Here is a 22,031-nt window from a genome sequence, read left to right as displayed (position 1 = left end):
CTCGGAAGACATGCGGCCTCCAAACCCTTTCCCTCCCCAGTTCTCTGAAAGAGAGAGGTTATTCACCCATCACATGTCAGGCTAGAGCACACTCAGAGAAGGTGGAAATCTCTTGCCAATACTGAACACATCCCAAAAACAGAGCACAAAGAAGTTTCCTTTCCTTAGCGGAGGATCAGGATCGCTCAATCACATAATGCTTGGCTGGGAGGCACTCAGAAGTGGTAGCACCAAGCAAGTGGATTACCTTGCCCCTTCCCTCAAGGGAAGGAATCAGCCTCTCTTTCGAGCGTCTCTGAAGGACAGCTGAAGAACCAGTAAATTTTCTCCAACTGTTTTTGAATACTCCCCACCTCAGGGAGAGGGACAAAGGCAATTCCTCTCCCTACATGCCGCTACACTTAGAAAGCTGCCTTCTAGCTTAGTAGTGTCTACACTGACCGGCAGTGGCCCTCCAAGGTTTCAGAGAGGGGTCTCTCCCAGCTCTACTGGAGATGCCAGGGATTAGACCTGGGACCTGCATGAAAGGCAGATGTTCTGTCACTGAGCTATGGCCCTCCCCCACATGCCAGAGGACTGGGGAAGAAACAGGAGCGAGAAAAGTCATATCTTTGCCTCATTGTCATCCCCAAACGCAGATGGCTAGGAAGACATTCCTTCTCACTAACAGTAAATGCATTTGTGGAAAACTGATCCAAGGCATCCAAAAAAGCTTTCTCAAGGTACATAACAAAATATGCTTCTTTACTGAAGGATCTGACGATGCTCAATAACTTTATCTTGGAAGAGTTTTTATTAATCTACCAGCGTATAACTGGAAGACAACTCAAACATCAGTCTGTTTAAGTACAACAACTCAATTAGTCACTCAAACCAGGTGAACAGAACACATCTCAGCAGTCTTAACACAACTGCACTTGCTTACAGTCCTTTAGACAGCAATGATCTACCTGAACCTTTTTCAAAATGGGCTGTCTGCCCCAGGGCCTATCTACACCACTGAAGCACTCCACCAAAATGGAGCACTCCACAGAAACAGCGTAATAGTTACTGAGTGCAAGATGAACAGAATGTCCCAAAGGACAATTTCCCTCTAAGCCACTGATATCACCACCAGAAACCAGGTGGTAACAGGCCGTGTTTCCCACCACTACAGACCGAACGGTAACTTACCTTAAAACAAGCTAACAGTAACCGTAGGCAATAGGGCATAACAGCTTTACTGGTGCACGGCCAGAGCTTCAGCTCCATAGCTACAGACAAATGAGAGTTTTGTAATTATGACAAATTCTATAATTCTGTTCAGAACCAAGTGTGTCAGGTCTAAAATCTTATCTGCCTGAGTATTTCATGCAGCTGTCATTGTTCTGCAAATCCCTAATGAAAGGTGACGGCTCTCTCCTAACCACGATCACTTCAACTTTAGTTTTACATAAAGAGAACAGTTTTAACCGCCATGGTTTCAGGGAGAAATTGGAAGCAAGCAAACGCTGGCTGGGATCTCAAGAAGCTTAACTGTGGTTGAAGGGTCCAGTTTTTGCTCCAGGCTGGGATACCCTAAATATACCCAATGGTTAGGGCTAACATGTTCACTTTCAGTCTTTTCAGATTTATAATATTTACATACTGCTTTTGAACATAGAACTTTGGCTGTTTGTTCTTCCTCTTTGTGCAATGTTTTCTTAGATGTTGATCTGAGCCGCATGTGTAGCATAGTCTCACAACAGGCGCTTTCCCTCTTGCTTCTTTTGGCTCTGGATAGCTGTGGGTTGGTGTCTGTTCTCTTCTGCATTCCCATTCCTCCAGGAGTTTTCCTTTCACATACTCTAGAGTAAGATTATTTTCATCAAGTGTCTCTAAAGCGCAGACCAACGCATTCCATGTGTCATCCAACGTTGATAGCAGTAAGTACACCTGTTGCTGAGGAGAGTAAATTACGTCCCTCTCCTGCAGCTCCGAAAACAGGCTGCTTACAGTTTGTAAATGTTCATGCATTGGAACCCCTTCTTTGTGACGCAGTTGAAACAGCTTTCTAGCAATTCGTATCTTGCTCCCCGCTGTCTTCTTTACATGTACGTCCTTCAGGGTTTGCCAAACATCTTTTGCAGTTTGATGATTTCTTACGTGGAGCAGCTGGCTGTCCTGTAGTCCTAAGATTACGCAGGCCTTGGCTTTTTCATCCATACGAAGCCATTCAGCAGAGGGTGGATCCGTGGGGGGAAGCCTGTCAATGACACACCACACTCCCTCTCTGCGTAAGTATATCTCCATCCGGACCTTCCAGTTGGCATAACTGGAGTCATTGAGCCTCTCCAGGGGCAACAATGATGCATATGACGACATCATTGCCTCTCACTGCCTTCGTTCTTGCACACTGCACTTGCTTTACTGTCACCACTGTGCTTTCACAAACCACAGCCTGGGCCCATAACCCGTTGTTGGCAGAAGTTTTTGTGGTAGTGCAAGACACAGGGTGGTAGCAATAATAAACAGCAGTCTAAGTGCAAAGAATACTTTACTGGTGCATTCAGCATACCAGCATACATGGCAGCAACAGTCCCCGACAGCAACAGTTTCGATAGCCTCCGCTCACAGATAACTCCTTCCAAATTACCCCCACACTTCACACATTTTCCCCTGCTGGTTTTATGGACCTTGAGCTCGTTAGTGGCTGCAGCTGCTTGATTGCAGCAACCTGAGCCGCGTTATCTCCCTTGCTCTGCCTAGGGCTTTCTTAACTCTTTCCTCCCACTTTGTGAGGCCAACTGCTGGCTCCGTGAAAGCCAACAACAATGCCCACGTCAGAAGGCCATGCTGCTTTCCCCACACAGTTCCTCCTATGAGCACATGACCTCCAAATCTCCCTGCCAGTATCATCTCTTTAGTGTCCCGAGTCACAACATTCTTTCCATAATTAGCAATCAAAACGAGCTCTTAATTTGCCCGATCCACCTCTTCTTCCCACTCTAAAACATTTGTAATAACAACAAAGAGTCAAATCATCATAATTTAACCCAATGCTTTTGCATTTGTTTATTTTATTAGAGGGCAGAGGGGAAGGTCAGGGAGAGAAAGTTCTATTGTTGTCTTAAAAATGTATTTTTTAATAAAGTTACTACAGACCTTTCCAGAACAGGTTTTGGGGCTAGATCACTAGGGTTTAATTCTCTATTTCTTTGCTTGCTATTCAGAGATAAGGTAATCCAATACCTTTCCTGAATTTTGACTTCAGCGTACGTTGCTCTTCCTGAAGTTTAGCCCCCTCTTGTATGGGAAGAACCATGTAGCACATCAGATCAAGTACCTTTTCACAGGTCAACTACAATAATAATAATAATAAAAGGTAAGATCAACAGTTTTATAAGTGAAACCACACCAGCCAGCAGTCACAGCAACAGTAAGTGGGCCGTGATCACTATATTGTTTTTGGGGATTCGACAAGAAATCGATTAAAGATGCTCATAGAAGCAAACGGCCTTTCTTGATTTCTGCAAATAGAACTAGTGTGAGAAACATAGCCCACATCGAGGAGGACTCCCAATGTTGCTTGCAACATCCAAGCAATGACAGGATAAAGACTATTCCTTTCTGTCAGCACACTCCATTCATGCTAACCAGCGTAAAGGACTCTTCCTACTGGGTTGGCCCACACAGACCTTTTTTTCCTGGTCCCATAGGAACTAAAAGAGTCATTGCTTCCTATGGAGGGAGAGGGGAGAGAAAGCACCTGCAGTGACAAAATTAAGGGGTGAGAGCCTGAAGGTCACACCTCACTCTGAGAGTTTTGGCCCTAAAGTAGAGCTACCCTCACTGATCAGCACTGATGAATTAACCCCTTTGAGCAAAGGCTCAAACACTGAATCCATACCGCAAGGGTTTACATAGGAGTTCAGTTCCATTTGGGGTCAAACTGCCTGCTGCTCTCTTAACAGTTACCACCGTATTATTCAAGCTAAACTTAAAAGTTACAGAACCTGCCCGGGGGGGGGGGCGGTTAAGGGAGGAGTGGTTTGCCCAAGGCCTCTTAGTGAGTTTGGGGATGAGATTATATTTGATCATGCTGCTCTCCAGCTCACACTACACCACCACACCACACTAGCACTTGTCCCAAGAAGTATGAGACCTCCAGTGGGGAGCAAATGTGGCTGTCCTACAACAGGGGTGAACCAGTTTGTCAGCCTAACAGCTGCATTCTCTCATGGGCAACCTTTTAGGGTCCACTTGCCTCTGGTGGGAGAGGCCAGAGGCAAAGTGGGTGGAATAAGAGATGCGACTCTTCTCTTTGTACAGAAGATACACTTCATCATCATCAACCCAGGCAAGAAAGAGGCATCGTCACAGTTCAAGGACACATTCCAGCCAGGCAAAAGCACTTGAGGAGGGTGTGGAGCAAGGCCAATGAGGGCCGTGACCTGAGGACGGTCCAAAGAGCCAGACAAAGAGGCCTGAACAGCCGCATTTGGCCCCCATGCCTGAGGTTTCCCCACCATTGTTCAACAACATAGGAGTTGCAAATTATTTTATGCTGGGGGGGGGGAGAAATGTGCAGTCAGGTTCAGCTTCTACCAAACTCGCCACCCCCAACTGACAAACCTGATCTTTTGCCTTCTTCGTAACAGTTCACAGCTACGAGAGTAAGGAGTTTTGGTTGGCCTCTGCAGCCCAACTAAAAAGTCTTTCTCCAACTTGCAATGAGTCCCATAAATCCTACTCTTTGTAGAAGCAGCACTCAATAAGCAAGGAAGGAAAGAGGCTAGCTAGATTAGGGGGGAGCACAGAGACTTACATGGTATTCTCCAAGGGCAAAGTGACAGGTTGCAAGCTGGATTAGGGCTCGCTGATTCTCTAGTGATCCTTGCCCCAGGATCTGCTGTGGAGAGTGAGATCCCTGCAGAGCTGCTAAGTGATGCAAGCTGGCAATTGCTTTTTTATATTGACCCTTTCCAAAGAGAGAAACAAAAGCCAAATTATTCCAGTTTGCCTACAAGATGGATCATTTCCAAAAATCAGAGGTCTCCAAGCAACAAAATACTATGCTTTTTATAATGTTAAGTAAAAAAATGTTTAATATTAACAATGGTGACAATACTACTGTTAATAATGTTCACATATGCACTCTCTTCCAATCTTACAAGAGCCTCATAAGGTGGATGAGCATTATTATCTCCATTTTGCAGCAGGAGGGTTGGAGGATGAGAGAGCTTGCTAAGACTATCTGGTGAATTCATGACAGAGATGGGATCTGAAGCACTGGCTTCCCAATTCATGGTTCACTCTCTTAGCTCAGTGTATTTCCACAGTGCCCTTTGAAGGTTTCAAAACACTTCAAATAAATTGTCTCAGTAATCCTTGCAACAGCCCAGCTTTCGATGACTACTGCTGGGAATAGGGATGAGTACTGATGACACTACACTGTAACCATGAAATCCAAAGTTTATGCCTTGAGCAGAAATGTGCATGTGATGTTCCTGCTTGTAGGGTAAATATGGTAAATGCTGTTTATATAGAAGACATATGGTAAGTGGAGTGAAAGAGGAGGGGGGAGTACATGAGCAGTAGAATGCTGGATGATTGGCTGAGCGTTTGAATGGCTGGGAGTATAAATGGAAGAATGACAGTTGAATCTGGAGGGATGTTGGGAGTGTGGAGAAAGAGGTGTTTGAGGGGGGAGGTCAGGAGTGTGGAGAAAGAGGGAGTTGGAGTTCTGATTAATAATAAGTCAAGTACAAAACAGGAATAGATGAAACCATATGCTTGTGAAACATTCTAAAACTAATCTTGTTATTTCTGATATTTAATAAATACTTATTTGGTTTACCAAAGGCCTGATCCTTGGCTGGGGGATATACATACCAGAAGGGAGGGCAAGGTAATTACCAAGGCTGAACAGAAACAGTATCTAATGGTGGCAGCGGTGAAGGGAGGAATAATAACAATGCAAGTATCCAGAGCAACCCAGAGTTGTATGCGTTATCTATAATGATACAAGGGGGTTGGGAACAGCATAAGCACGCAGTCACAAAAGTAACCAGCTAGAGAGAGACTCAGGCAAAGTCTCTGGGAGTATTGGTTATAGGACGTGACTGGTGGTGCTGCCTAGCAGGGGGATCTAGTGAGATCTGTGCTAGAGCGGAGTGAGAAACCATAAAAAAGACGGTCCGGACTGGTGGTATCCCTGGTGGTGCCTAGTGAAAGGCAGTAGCCACAAGCAGGTGGGAACCTGACAGGGAGAACCAGGGGAGGGCGTCACAGTGCACAGTTTAGCTGTGTGTGATCCCACCATCAGCTGGTCTAAGGGAACCAAAGCCATTTGTTAGTTTAGGATGAACATTTGCAGTGGAGGCTTACAGAATAAAATATATTAATGGGTCTGTTAAGTGTTACAACGAAATAGCAGAGGTCTGCTTCTGCAGTTTCTACCTGATAGATAATCATATCTGTGAGGAAGATCCGTAGCCAAAGCCAGGTATCAGTCTTCCACGACACACAAATTCTTGTGAATTCTGCAAAATGAAATGGATTATAGTTAAGTATATTAAAGAGAGTGGCTTTCTTTAGCTCTCTCTGTGAGCCTTCAGAAAAAGAGAGCATAAAAATCCATCTACATAAACTTGGTTCTGAATACTCCTTGGATCTTCTTCTGAGGCCAAGGACAAAATCATCTACTGCTAGACAACCTAGTTCCTCTAGGACAGGGGTAGGGAACTTTTTTCAACCAGAGGGCCACATTACCTTCCAGGAGCCACATACCAGTGGTGGTGAGGAGGGCCAGAGGCAAAAGTGGGCAGAGCAATGAAAGTGAATTTTACCTTTGTACAGTTGGCTAGTTTCCACACACACTAACACACTCCTCTCTATCCTCCATCCAGGCACACAATAAGCATGATCAGAGCTCAAGGACACATTTCAGCAAGCCAAAAACACTCATGGAGGGCGCAACGCAGGTCTGGTGAGGGGTGTGGCCTGTGGAGAGTGCCTAAGGCCAGATAGAGAGGGCTGGACTGCTGTATCTTGGCCCCAGACCTGAGATTCAAGCAGCGCTGGTGAGGGGGGTGGCTTGGGAGGATGTGTGCCCTGGAGAGAGGTCCCACGGGCCAAATAGAGAGGCATTCGGCCCCTGGGCTTGACATTTTCCATCTCTGCTCTGGGAGGTCAAAATAGTAGTTGTGTGTATTCAGGGAGAGTCACGATAATAAAACCTGAGAGCCCCTGCTCTAAAAGAGGTCAGCCATTCCTCAAAGTCAACAGTGGTGGGTATATTTTCCAGTTCAATGGGTTCACTGGGCTGGTAAATGCAGCAACCATTCACTAGTACCCTTCCAGACTTTTAGTGAATCACATTAGATTGAAGACTCAGAAGCCAACTGACAATTCCCTGCCAAAAGGCACAAGACCTGGATCAAACCTAATCATTTAATGGGTATGTAAAGTTCTACAAACAATTTTTTGTCTACTTCTCATGCATACCAAAGCAACACAATGTTTCATAGCATGCATCATACATACCTTTATCCAGTGATTCCAGTGAATGGAGAAGTTCCCAGCTCTCCCTAGCCAACCTGAAGCTTTCTTGTACTTCAATGGAGTTTGAAAGGTCTGCTGCATTTATTGTAATGTGCCTACTTCTCCCCTTCCCAGAAGGATCTTCGTCATCAGAGCTCTGCTCAAAAGTAAACACAAATAACAAGTGAATAATAGGCTACATGAAAAATTATAGCTAAATAAACTGTGGGATATGCTCACAGAATAATAGTTACTCACCAGATTCCTGGGAGCAAGTAAGCACTGCCTCCAGGAAGGGAAACGTTTGATAAAGTTGGTGGTTCTTTTTAGGCCAAAATGATTTTTGCAGGCAGGATAGTAAAAATATTTATATTCTACCACTTTTACAGTGACCAAATACACTTGTCTTACCTAGGTATTCTAGAATCAAAAAGTGTGTGTTTTAAGAAAAAAGTTCAAAGTGCTTAAAAATCCATGCAAAACAGCAAAAGCATGCTTTCAGGCACAGCTGCCTTATCTTTTGTGCCATGGAAGCCGCAATTTATTCTACCATCTCACGTACTGTGCTCATTTACAACCTCTCTGCACCCCTACTTTGTTGGTCTTCCCGCCCAAATCCTCTTCCTATGCAGCCTGAGACAATGCTGAGATATTACATCAAACTTTAATAAGATATTACACTTTAAATTCTAAACTCTTTGATTCTGACAAGCAACTTCTTGCAAAGGTTATCTTAAGCACTGGACGGAAGTTACCGTACAAGTTGTTGTTTACAACTGAAGGACACACACTTAATGTTCTCAGCCAGTTTTCAACAGAGTATCAAAGAAAGCAAAACCAGATGTTATTCATATTGTAACTCTGATGATTACTATGCAATTAATGACACCAAACTTAATGCAACTACAAAAGGTCAAGTATTTAGTCATCGCACAATGCTTGCAATTTCTGTTTCGGAACAAAACAAAAAAAGTTCACTCATTCTAAACCAGAAGATATGAGAATTCCAGAAGGAGTAATTGTGAACAAATTAATATTCTCAACCGTATGCCAAATGAGGCGTAAGGTTAACATTTATGCTCAGATTGAAAGGCGTTACCATGGTTTTCTCTCTCCCTTCGGCCAGCTTCCGCTTTTTGTGTACATGTTTGCTGCGTTCAGTATCTGTATCACCATAAACATTCAACACATCCTCTAGGAGAACCAGTGGAACTTGGTTTGGAGCATTTGGCCCTAGGTTTAAAATGGAACACAGCGTTTTCAGCACAGCTGCAACTACAAGATTCCTTTCGGCAGTACGATGAAAACACCCACTTCTATTTTTCCTCTAGCTTGCCTATCAATGGTTTATCAAGCATATACTTCACAATACCAAGCAAAAGAAAAAATTAACTTTATGGAGAAATCAGCACCCAGGTTTTGATGCCAAATCCTCCTAACAGTAAATAGGCAATTTTGGTACAAGGTTATACCCACAGATTTTCTTATTTCTGAGCCCATGGATCCTTGGCCAGCAATTTAAGGACTATATATATCATCTCTAAAACTGATATAACACAGGAGGCTCATCAAAAGGATATCTTTAAGCTATATAAAGGTCACAAATATGCTGATCATGGTGCACTGAGCAAATCACAAACATGTTAGCCTTATTTTCCATGAAGAGCAACTTTGGAGCTACTTTAGGAGTGCCTAAAAGCCCCTCATAACTAAAACAATTAGGAATGGGTAGTATAATTTCATCAGGACTTCTCCCTATCTGCTGTTGTCCCAATGTCAATCCCCCCTGCCCTCAGGCAATGCCACTGACCCAAAAAACAACTTCTATTCCCACCAACAGATGTGGATACTAATGGGAGCTTAGTGGAACATTTAGTCTGACCTTCAGTGCCTTTTCAATCTCTCTCTCGTGTGTGTGTGTGTGTGTGTGTGTGTGTGTGTGCGCGCGTGCGCGTGTGAGAGATTAGTTTCTTCTTCCTTCAAGTCTGCAAGTCTGCACTTGCCCAGCATCCAGAACAGACACTTCACTGCTGGGAACACGTTATTCTTCCTCCAACTGTAACGTTTATTATTTTTCTGGAATGTGACCACATGATAAACTCCATGGTCTTGTCAAGAAGCTTGTACATCATTACTGATCCTCTTATGGAGGAGCCCCTAAACAGTTTGTAAGGAATCCCAGGATTCACCAGAACACCGTTTGATAAAGGCCTGGTTTAAATATAACAGCCATGTTTTTTAAAAGCACATACACAATCAAATAGGTTCATCTATGAGGGAATAGATTCCATGTGCTTCACATCATATTTAAACTGCACCTACACATGCAACTTCAGCACACCAAAAACCCACAGCCCAGGATCACAGTATGCTGGTGTGCTCACATGGTACCATGTAAGCAACAGAAACACAGAGTTTAAGCATGACACACCAAGCACAAATAATCTCACAAGGGTCCTTAAAAAGAGCAACTTTAGCAAAGACTCGACACTGATGCTCTAAAGTCAAGGTGGCTAAGCTATTGTCTTCCAGGTGTTTTGGGCTACAAATCCCTGGCCATTGGCTATGCTAGCTGAGACCAATGAAAATGGTCCAACATCATCTGGAAGGCCACAGGTTAAGCCAACCTTGCTCTAACAAAGTGTATTATCATGAACAAACCTTGAAAGAGGGAAGGTTGGATGCTACTGACATATAGGAATGCATTCTTGAAGAAAACCAGCATTGTTGAATATACCACCTGGGTCTTGTATTTTGCATGAGCTTCATTATCATAGTTACTGATGTATCTGCAGACATCTTTCATTTTGAGCAATGTGTCACCAAAACCTCTGCAGACACAAGTACATAAAGTTAATAGGCATTCTAATCTATTAGCATACTAAAAAGCATTGGCTTGGATACCAACAACTAACACAAGTTCATGGAAGAAGTGTCCCATCCCCTCCCATCTTGCAGCCACCTGCACCCTTCAAAAAGCATGTACGGAGGTCAAAAGATCCTCCTGAACCACATGGGATGGGACACTGGGGGAAATCACTTAAACTTGTACAGAGATCTGCAGTGCCCTCATGTCCTGTCCCATATTGTTCAGGATGACGCCATCTGGATAGGCTTTTCAGAAGGTGCAGGTGGCTGCGGGGGGGATGGACAGGAAAGGTGAACTGATGTTAGCATGTTAGCCATTCATCATTAAAGCTGCAATCCTAGACACACTTATGTGAGATTAAATTCCATTAAATGCATAGGATTTCACTGTAAGTCTGACATTTATTTGTAAGTCTGCATTTGGGAAGGTCAACAACAATCTGTAACCAAACATATTTATTACAGAAAACATTTAGCCATCCTAGACCTTTTCCATTCCAGGGAGGTGCAAGAAAGGTTTCTAAACAAAACTAATTATAACATATTAAAGAGAGGTACACAAAGATAGTTGTGTTGATCCAGCAAAGGAGGTCAAAGCACTAAAGGAGCCTTCCACATGCATGGAACATCTAAATATGCTATCTGCATAGAGATTCATTGTTTGATGCCGAGGGTCTGGGCAACCACATTTAGAGTCAACAATAGTTTCCTGTGACTACAGCTAGACTGGCACGATCATCTCCAAATAAGACCCTTTAGAACAGTAGCTGGCAGAATTCAGGCTTGTAGAAACCACCTTGGTTTTTGCTACAACCTCAAGATCTACCAACTGGAGGCAGGTGCAAAAGATACACAGGTAGAATTCATGAAGAGGGTGCCTGTGAGCACATTCTTAGTCTAAGAATTTATTTTCAGAACTAGAACTGCACTGAGCTCACAGTCCTTTCACACCAAAGTCCACTCCCGGTTAGCTTTCTTCATTGCAGCAGCCTAATTTAGGAGGGAATAGTTGTTTGTTGTTGCTGCTATCTAAACAAATGGGTCGGAAACACTTGCTGGGTTATTGCAAATCACTCAAAGATCTAACAAGAGATGCCGATCTACCCTCCGCCCATGCCTGCTTTAGCATACAGGAGGGCAACCTGTAATCTTCTGCCTCCTTCAGTGTGACCCTCCAAATCCAGAGAGAAAAAGAATAAATGGATGAATGAAGGGGAGAGAAAGTGGCAGCCTGTGCATTGTATATGAAGAGAAAATGAATGGACAATAATGAACGGAGAGAGAAAAGGTATCACATCCCCTTTTTGCTTTAGTCCCACCCACTACCTCTGTATGTGGTGCCCTACCACTTCCTGCATCAGGAAATGCAGCCCTCAATCCCAAAAAAGTTGCCAACCCCTGCTTTAGAAAATACTTGAGGTTTAAAAATATATGACGTTTCACTTGTCCTGCGTAGCGTTCTTGCAAGGAAAATCAATCTAAAATTCATCAGTTTACTAGGTATGTCTTAACTGATTCGATCTTAAGGAATAACAGTTATACTAAACCTTCTTGCCATGTCCATCTGCCATTCACATCTTACACCCACTATGGACAGTATCTTGAACACTCTTTCCCAAGGATCCGTAATTTGAGATGATTTCTCAGTCAAGCCCTCTATCACATATTTCTGAGAGCTCCGTTTGCTGGGGGACACCAGATCAGATGTATCCTGTGTAGCTACAAACCAACAGAAACATAACTTAGTTCATCACCAAAAATCAGTCTAACATATTGCACTTCCTTCAGTTAATGTCTTTTACTCTATTTATATGCATATATACATATATATTATGGGACATGTCCAAATGGATCCAAAGATGGCTCTCAAAATGGCTGTTGTAACAAGCATCCTGGATCGTGCACAAGCTTCTCATCCTTACCTTCAAAATCCTTCATGACCTTAATTCTCTTAAATCCTGTTACCTTCAAGACAATTAGCTGAGCCAATTTTTATCTTTTGGGAAAAGGGGAGGGGGGAGTCAAAGGAGAGAGAAAGGAAACCACTACAGACACAGATGACCTTCTCAGCAAATCACAGTCCATATCCCCACAATCTCCCTCACGAAAACCTACATGTAAACCATTTAGTGTTCCTGTTCCCATGTTTGCTAGCGCATTTGCCTCCAGTGTTCTTACCTTGGTACTGGTTTTCAGTCTGTGCAGATCTAGTCACATAATTAATATAAAACTCTGCAGCTTTATTCAGGTACTTATATAACAGGTTGGCAGGAAGGCGCACATCAGGGTTGTTAATTATTAGGGGAAGGACATCACAGACTAAAAAGGATCCAAAAACAACATCAAATTAGGTTTTTCAGTTATCCTGACAACATATTTTAACAAAGCAATTTTTATATGCCTTTTTGATTTAAGCACACTTAGAAGCAAGACCCTGTTAATGAGTTAAACCAATACATTAAATCAGGCAATAGATCTTAAAGATTTCTACTATCTTCTAAAAACAGGGGCGGGAACCTATGGCCCTCCAGATGTTGCTGGACTCCTCAGTTCCCATCTGCCCCAGCCAGCATGGCCAGCGGTGAAGGATGATGGGAGTAGCAGTCCAGCAACACCTGGAGAGCCACAGGTTCCCCACCCCTGCTCCAAAGGACTATCTTAGAAGAGGCATTTACTATTCTTGCTCAGGGAGGAAGGAATGCCACTTCTAAACTGGTGCCTGCTGAAAAACATGTGCATAAAAAATCATTCATATGTAAATACATAAAGATTTAATAAACCAATTTATCTATTAAATTGTACACAATTTAAATTGTACACAACTATTTCTTTAATTGAAACAGATTTCTTTAAACAATTGTCCTTTCCTATGTGTTCTGGGTTGTGTACAGCAACTTCAAAGCCATAATTCTCTCTGTCCAAAAAGAACTCACATAATAAAAGGGATGGATATGAGTGGCTTCGGGAAACAAAGGTCAAATTAAAACGATTCTTGTTCATTTTCTTGTACCTAGTACTCTCTATCTCCAAGTAGAGGATCCCAAAACATTTAACTAAACAAACATAGTTCCTTTTTTCTTGCCTCACTCTTCTCAGCCAACAAACAATAAGGGGAAAAAAATCCTGGAATGATTTTCCCTCTCATAAATAGCACAAATAGGTAAAGTAGCTGAAAGTTACTTTAAAAACAAAAAATAGGCAGGATTAAGAATTATTGCCTAGGGACCAAGAGGGCTAATCTGTGACCCTACAGATGCTGTTGGACTATAACCCCCATCAGCCCCAGCCAGTATGACCAAATGGTCTGGGGTGGCTTTTCGTGAGTAAGACTCCAAAAACACCCATTTATTAAAAACAGTAACAAGTCCTATCATTGAAGTGTTATTTACTTACCAAATAATTTTCTAAAGCAATTGACAGGAGATTCTTGGTCTTCAATATTTTCTGCTTCTAATAAGGTTTCCCCAAGGCCCACCTTTGCAAAACGTAAATAAAATTAAAAATCTGTTTGTTAGTTCAAGATGATTTCCAGAACACTTACATCACTCTATTACACAAAGAAAAGTAATGGCTTCCCTCCTAACCTGTTCCTGAATACTTTAGTCAATACCTTTACTATAATAGGAGCAGTACAAGTAATCCTGAGGAACAGTTAATCTTTTAAACACTCAAAATGTTCATAAGTTAGCAACTTTAGTGTTTCTGTCTTTTGAATATAGGACAAGCAGCAGAAGCAATACAATAATGGAACACGGTATATAAATTCAGAAGGAGGGAAAGTTGTGCTTCTGCATCTACCAACTGCTTCCCTGTTCTGACCAACTTTAGCACACAGCAGCACAATGATCACTATTCCAAATAATGTAGCATCATTGTTTTGTTTCAAGGGTATGCCAATGGTACCACCCTAATAACCTGCAGCCAGCTTTGAATAACGTGAAATTGTAAAGCTTCATAACATCTTACATAATGAACAAGAATAAACAAGTATTTGAAATACAAAGAGACTTCACTCTCTTACCCCGTGTTGAACCACGGTCTCAGGGAAACGTCGCAAAAGCAAGAGCAACATTTCTGCCCGTTCTAATGTATTAAAGCATTGCTCTGTGGCTTTCAGTAACATTTCACACTGAACTCGACCTGGAAGGGTTTCAAATAAACCTGTGGGGGAAAGAGGAGAATGAACCAAACAATCTGGAGTATGGCTTGAAAAAATGTTTGGGTAGAAACCATAATAAAAAAATCCGAGTGGACAAAAGGATCTAGGCAGATTGACTCGGATCCTAGCTTGCCTTATAATGTGAACCGTGTAACAAAAGTATGCTCCTAAGAGTTGGGGGACCCTTGCGAATGGTGCATGCAGATGAAGGGAGGAGTTGGTGGAATTCACCCCCCTCCCCCCAATCACAGCCTCATCCACAAGCTCATAATCAGGACCAGCCAGCTGATTCTGGGCCTGCTGTATCACACCAGCTGAGAAACTGGAGTAGGTTCCTGACACTACACCAATTGGTCAGGAGCCTGCAGAACCCAAGCAAGGATCCATGCAGATAGTTTTCCCCAAGTCAAATACACCTGCGGAGTCAAGCACCTCCTGCTCCACAGTGCCTGCCTAATACCACAGGGAGCATGCCAGGTGAAAGGCCAAAGCTCTCACCTTTAGACCAGGAGAGTGGCTCTTTAAGAATTCACACTTTTCAGACATGTGGGTGGAGTTTAGAATTCCCAGAAGAGTCACCATCCTCTACACTCCCCACCACATATACTTGCTAATTTAGAAGATACTTGAAGTTTAATCCTAAAGTGGACTGTGGTCCACAAAAAGCATAGTAAGCGTAAGGTACCACAAAACTTTGTTTTCTTAGCTCATCGCATTAAAAGGGATTATAAATTGAAATATGTCAATATAAGAAAAGAGGCTGTTTTGGGTTTAATTGCATGGATGATAGAAAACAAAATACAGTTGCATATGAAAATTTTAGTTCAAAGTCCACTTCGTCACTTTTGAGAACAGCCTCGTTGTGCATGGACTTGCATGCACGCTTTGCTTTATCCACAATGTCTCTGACTATGTACAGATATAAGCCGATGCAGAACTGAAACACATTAAACTGGTAAGAAGAAAGTGCTGGTCTATATGGAAGGTTCTCTAGGGAACATTTGCATTCTTAGGTTGTTATGCAGAGTGTTGGGTCACAGTAATAGTCCTAACGTTGTAAATAATAGGTAGGTAGATTGAAGTTTTTAATGGTGCAATAGCAGCAATGCAATATTGTGCCAGACAGGAATATGTTTTAAGCTATCTTAAAAGCAGCAGTCTGCTAATACACTATCACTTGTTACTAATACTTTTTTCTACAAGTCAGACAACTGGGGTTCATATTAACATTGCACTGTAAGGAGCAAACTAAAAGGAACTAACTTTCCCTTAATGATTCCTGTATCAAAACTCTATAGCTAACTGTAACAGTGATTAAGCAAGCAAAACTAAGTTGACAGTTGAGCCAGTGTGGTGTAGTGGTTAGAGCATCTCACTAGAACCTGGGAGACCAGGGTTCAAATCCTCACTTGCCTATGAACAGAGCTTGGAAAAGTTACTTTTTTGAACTACAACTCCCATCAGCCCAATCCAGTGGCCATGCTATCTGGGGCTGATGGGAGTTGTAGTTCAAAAAAGTAACTTTTCCAAGCTCTGCCTATGAAGCTCATTGGGTGACCTAGGGCAAGTCACTGTGTCCCAGCCTGACTGAGCTCACAGGGTTGTTGTGAGGATAAAAAAAATCATGTTTATACGCCACTTTGTGCTCTTTGGAGGAAAGGTGGGATATAAATGTTATAATAAATAAATAGTCATTACGTGAGGTTTCATATCTAAAGTTTGCCATATACAAGCAACTGCTCCACAGCAGCTCTGGAACCAGCAAGTTACGGCCCACAAACAGAAATCAGGGGTTAATGTTGGTCTTCATGGGCCACGTGTAATTTAGCAGACTCGTGCTGCAATCCTTTGCACCCTTACCTTGCAGTAAGCTCCATTGACAAAAGTGATACTTGCTTATGAATAAATGTGCAAGGGTTTACACTATAGGACTCTCTGCTAGGAGAAAAATAATTCGCTTCCGGGAAGGGTGACTTAGCCTGTGCCTGCTTTTGAGACGGGCTCCTGCCTCAAAAGAAGCTTATTCAGATATATCAGTCAGATTTTTTCTTTTTTTGACTGATTAAACTTCTCCCGGGTAGGGAGAAACGAAGAGATTAACCTCAAAGCCTATTTTTGTTGGGACGACCAGATCTCATTAATTTATGGGACGAGGTCCAGCCGACGAAGGTGGGACGGATTTTTAACAACAAGCTCTATCTGGAAAAGCGAACGTTCATCTTATCTTCTAAGAGAGAACGCACTAACAGGCAAGCACCCTTCTTTCTATATTTTTCTTTTACTTGACTTAAATTGTTGCTGTTTAAAAGAGATTTGCCAGATTGATCGGTTTTTGACATCTCACTGGGGAGCCATAACTTCTCTCTGCTACTCACTAATTAATAGCTTATCTCTGTTTTTGTTGCAAAAAGCTGTCCTGGATTTGCATTCTAAAGATATACACAGAAGAGGGATTTCTATTCCAGATTTTTATTTTGAAGAATATTATATTGTCTGAGACTACTCTCTTTTTGGTCTATTTTATTTTGACGAATCTGTTTTCTGACGACCGCCATTAATTGTTTCGATCCTGGGAACTGCATTTTGTTTACTTAAGCATGGAGAGATAAGGCTGTCTGCTCTGTTTATACTGTGATGTCACCAAGTTTGGAGTATTAACCCAATTGTTGCTGAAATAAGAAGTGGTTTTCCTATATTTTTCTTTTAAAATGGCAATTAAGAAAGTGGCTGAGAAGCTGGAAATAACTATGTTTCAGAAAATAATGGATGAGATTGAGATAACGAAACAAAACCTGCGACAGGGTTGTAAGGAGCTGAAAATTGAATTGAGTAAAATGAAGCAGGAGATTAAAGATATAGGGGTCCCTGTGAGAGAGGTGACCCTGGAAGGGGTCCCTGTGAGAGAGGAGACCCCGGAGATTGGAACAAACGTGGAACAGGAAAAAGATTTGGAGTCTATGGACTTTAGAAATAAAATTTATTGTTTGGAGACACAGGAGATTAAAGACATAGGGGTCCTTGTGAGAGAGGAGACCCTGGAGACTGGAACAGGGGTCCCTGTGAGAGAGGAGACCCTGGAGACTGGAACAGGGGTCCCTGTGAGAGAGGAGATCCCGGAGATTGGAACAAACGTGGAACAGGAACAAGATTTGGAGTCTATGGACTTTAGAAATAAAATCTATTGTTTGGAACTCAATGTTATCTCTGAAGAAATTAATGAAGATTCTAGAGATAAAGTTATCAATGGCATGGATAATCTTCTGGACTGGAATGATGTGATGGAGCCCAATATAGAGAAAATCTATGGAATTAACTGCAGCCATGTGACAATGGAAAAACTTTCAAGAGATGACCCAGTGTATTTTGAAAAAAAGAACAGAGATATGATTTTACAGCAGTATTTCAGCAACCTATTCAGAATGGATGGCAAGAAAATATTTGGGATAGAGGTAATTCCCATCAGACTCTTACTATATGACTATGGCTTTGACAGCAAGATTATTATGGAATACTGATAATGGAAGATTGGATACTGAAATTACTGGACTTAACAAGACTACTGAAGATGGAAGATGGAAAATGGAACTAATAGGGATAATAGAACAATGGCTACTGAAATTACTGAACCTAACAGATTCTGATGTGATGGATTAATTGAAATGTTTATTTTGACTATGGTTATGACAATAAGATTATCATAATTAGTAATGAGATGGATTAATCGATATGCTTATCTGGAAAAAAAAATTGATAGATATATTTCTTAAAGAATTGAAACCTCTCTTTGACTTTTTGTGGAAAGAATAAAGTAATGTTTATGAGATTTGATGATTAAGTAAGATAACTACTGGAGGAAAGTGATTTTATAATATGACTTAAGAGACAGGATTGTTATATATTATAGACTTATAACTGATTTGATCTTTGACAAATGGGAAGTCAATATTTTACTCTTTATTTTTTATTTTTGTTTTTCTTTTTTCTTTTTTTTCTTTTTGTTTAACTATTTTTGATTTTGTTTTTTGTCTTTGAATGTTTTATGATTTTGTCTTGTATGTTTTATGAAAATCTGAATAAAAATTATTGAAAAAAAAAAAAAAGAGAAAAATAATTCGCTACCTAGGATAAATAAGAGAGAAGCTACCAGATGCACGTTCCTCAAAAGCCTTCAGGTACATTTCAGCCCTGAAGATCATCAAGACAACTGTGTAGCTAGAGCATTCATAACTGCCTTGCAAGGAATTCAGGAGCACAAAAATACATACCTCTTAAAAACTGAGTTTGCTTATCTTGTGATTCATTTCTTAACGCTGCTGTAATCACACTAATCTCCCGCCATACCACAGGTTGATCTGGAAAATTTACAAACCTGAAATAAAGAAAGTGTTTGGAATAATTTCTATTTGAAATCAATCCAGAAAATAAATTTCGCTGTAAATCCACACTATTAAAAAGCCAAATGTATGCCTAAGTGATTATATCAACAGCAATACACGTTATGCTGGGAAACAGTCAATATCATGTTTATAAATCAACACTTTTGTGTTTCTACTATTTAGAGTAATAAAAATGCATGAGGGGCAGAAAGAATGCCATTTTTCACCTTGCATGCATGCTTCCCCTCTTCCTTCCGCACAACTGAGAGGATGACTCTGACATTGGCTGTGTTCACACCATACAAAACAATGGGTGTGTACACAACATTCATTTCAAGCACATTACTTTCCCCAAAGAATCCTGGGAACTGTAGTTTACCCCTCAACAGAGCCAAGATTTCTAGGATTCTTTGGGGCAAGTCCTATGCTTGAAATGAATGTTGTGTACACAGCCATTGTTTTGTTTCATTTTTTATTGAATCTTGGCTTAGTGTTAAACCAGTTAAATCAGGGATCCTCATTTTAAACAAATAAGTAGGCTTTATAACCCATGGTTTGAAGTTGGCTTGTTATGAAACTTCCCAGAATTTGTTTTAAACCAGGACCGCTGGTTCAAGCACAATACTAAGAAGAGATTCCTTTAAAGGGAAACAAAACTCTGCTGATGTTACCCTCTCAGCCACATGGCAGTAGGAGGGGAAAGCATAAGCCTGAGACTTCATTCAGGCTCATTTAAGCTCAGTCACATAGTGCTAAAACATGATTCAGCAAAATGTACTAATGCAGCCGGAGGGTTAAAATAAAATAATTCTAAATAATAAAATAATTCTAAAACGTTCTAAAAATAATGTTTAGATACAACTGAGTGACCACAAGTTCCAGTAGAGATGAAGAAAATTGATCCACTTTTGCCATACTGTGCATTATTGTGTCAAGCACCAACTTAATTCTGTAATCTTTACTGTCATGCCTTACATTAAAAAACAGTATCATTTTCAATAAGTGGTTTCTGAACAGTTTTTTCAGTCCTTGGTTGAAAAAAAAAACCTTGAAAGATGTCTTACATGTCATATAGCAATCTGCCAGCTGATGCTGTTCGCTCTGCATTCCTCTCAATAGTGTACATCTCATACTGAAAATCAAGAGTAGAGGATGAGCCACAAAGAAACTATATTTCTTAACATGACTTTTATTTTATCACAATTTAAAAAAAAGGAAAAGGGGGAGAGCAGAAGCATACACACACACACACACATTAAGGAAAAAAAGGCAGCAGTGAGAGAAAGTGAGAAACTTCTCCCCACCCTCCACCCCCTTTTCCTATTCCGATGAGGTGCGCCTGGCGCCGACGCTGCTATCTTTTCGGCGCCAGGTGAAAACCTTTTTATATTCCCAGGCATTTTAATGCATTTTATTATATGTATTGTTGTATTTTGCTGCTGTTTGATTATTTTTGTTTACCTTTGTTGGCTTGATTTTATTGTATTATTGTATTTATATATTCCTGACTGTTTTATTTTATGTACACCGCCCAGAGAGCCCTTGGGCTTAGGGCGGTATATAAATTAAATTAAATTAATAAAAAAATAAAATATTTGGAATCTCCATTTAAAACTGAGAGAGTTATGAAAGCAAAGTGTCTGTGTAGTTGACAACTATCTTTGCATATGACAGCAGGGGTTAAGTCATCCACGGATGTAGTACTATAACTAGATTTATTTTTACCATAACCCAAGGTATGTTTTGTATGGAACAAAACTGTTGTCCACCTGTTTTACACTACTGTCCATCTTCAACATTACTGTGCAATTTTTTCAGGCAACTTAAGAGAAATAGTTGGATATATATATAAGGACCAACTAAGACATAACAAAGCAACAAACAAACATTTGAGTTCATCAAAACCCTTTATAAGGCTGGATGTTTTTAAAATGGAATGGAATGGAGAAGGTCTTCAAACTGTAACAACTTGCTTGATCCTTTTCATCTTATCCCATAATCTGGACAGCTTGTTTCTCCGTTTTAGTGCAGGAAACAGGAGTATGAAAATTGATTTTACATATAAATGCAGCCACATTTCCCCAGACAAGAAGACATAAGTTTGAAAGAACACGAACTGTTTTTGCTTCTACTGAATAGTTTTTGCTTCTACCATTTGGGGGGTAGACACTATGCGGCCAAACAACATGAATGACAATTGGCAAACCCGCGGATTTCTCCACCGTCTCTTAAAAGCACTTTTCAACTTGTAGCCCTAACCAAGAAAAATAAAGCAGAGTAACCAAGAAGCCCGGTCCTCACACGGAAAACAATTATCAGCCTAAGTCTTTCTTATAAGTCTATGGGACTCGCCCGTAGATCCGCAGTTAAAAGAGGCGGCGGGGCTTAATGCGAGCAAAGCATTGTGGGCAGCGGCAGAAAAGGCGGGATCAAGGGATTAGGTGGAGCCGGTCCGCCGCCTCACCGACCTGAATGTTGAAGTCGGCGGGGTAGAGGCTTCGTGCGGTGATAAGCCAGGCCTTGGCTGCCCACAGGTCCCCTTGGACCAACTCCCTGGCTCGCTTCACCAGGAACTCGCAGTCCCCCTGCGCCGACATTTTGACCGCTACTAGAGCTGTACACCCTTACAGTCCGCACATGCGTAGACGAGGGCCGGCGAGCCTCGCGAAGCCATCAATACTTTCGAGGACCAATGATGTGGAGGAGATGTTGTGCGCATGCTCTGCCGTTACCATTGTGCGTGTGTTTGATGTAGACACAGTTATCATGAACGTTAAAAGGGTTAAACTGACAATATAATTTTCGTGAGTCAAGACTTCCGGATTACTTTTGACGCCTCGCTCCCGTCCTCCGCCAGCAAGTAAAAGCGACAGCTCCCCATAGAAAATAATGGGAAAAATCAAAGGTTTTGACCTAGCTGTGATTGAGCGGCAGCAGCAACAGCGTGTTGCATCCCCCACCCTCCCGCAACAGAGGCCCTTGACTGTAGGACAGGAGTTTCTGTCTTTTCTAGTTCCGGTCTTGCTTCCGTTTCGTTTTCCTTGGGCAGTGGCACAAGACAACGAAGATTGCATGGGGAGAGGCTTGGCAAGGTTTCCGTTGTCTTCGCCCTCAGGCTGCTATTC

The 22,031-nt window shown here is 41.6% G+C and overlaps 1 protein-coding gene across 5 annotated transcripts in view; it reads right to left on the bottom strand.

Annotated features, from left to right (window-relative positions):
* The window catches only part of INTS10 (integrator complex subunit 10), a 31,466-nt gene extending 9,793 nt beyond the window's left edge, over positions 1-21,673 (bottom strand). For 2 of the 5 annotated variants that reach the window (XM_061591037.1, XM_061591041.1), the window contains exons 1-14: positions 21,375-21,673; positions 19,971-20,038; positions 18,796-18,899; positions 14,393-14,532; positions 13,765-13,846; positions 12,550-12,690; positions 11,919-12,090; positions 10,165-10,334; positions 8,603-8,736; positions 7,507-7,660; positions 6,421-6,503; positions 4,787-4,939; positions 3,211-3,319; positions 1,174-1,253 (exon numbers count right to left, since the gene is read on the bottom strand). In XM_061591037.1, the coding sequence (XP_061447021.1) occupies positions 1,174-1,253; positions 3,211-3,319; positions 4,787-4,939; positions 6,421-6,503; positions 7,507-7,660; positions 8,603-8,736; positions 10,165-10,334; positions 11,919-12,090; positions 12,550-12,690; positions 13,765-13,846; positions 14,393-14,532; positions 18,796-18,899; positions 19,971-20,038; positions 21,375-21,503 (1,719 nt within the window). In that variant the 5' untranslated portion in view covers positions 21,504-21,673. Of the gene's footprint in view, positions 1-1,173; positions 1,254-3,210; positions 3,320-4,786; positions 4,940-6,420; positions 6,504-7,506; positions 7,661-8,602; positions 8,737-10,164; positions 10,335-11,918; positions 12,091-12,549; positions 12,691-13,764; positions 13,847-14,392; positions 14,533-18,795; positions 18,900-19,970; positions 20,039-21,023; positions 21,285-21,374 lie in introns of those variants that run through there. The other 3 variants (XM_061591039.1, XM_061591040.1, XM_061591042.1) reach the window with 3 other exon arrangements.
* Between the last annotated feature and the right edge of the window lie 358 nt (positions 21,674-22,031).

This window comes from Rhineura floridana, chromosome 11 (genome assembly GCF_030035675.1).
Source record: "Rhineura floridana isolate rRhiFlo1 chromosome 11, rRhiFlo1.hap2, whole genome shotgun sequence".
In the NCBI taxonomy this organism is placed as follows: domain Eukaryota; kingdom Metazoa; phylum Chordata; class Lepidosauria; order Squamata; family Rhineuridae; genus Rhineura; species Rhineura floridana.
This window is presented reverse-complemented; position numbering and strand designations above follow the sequence as displayed.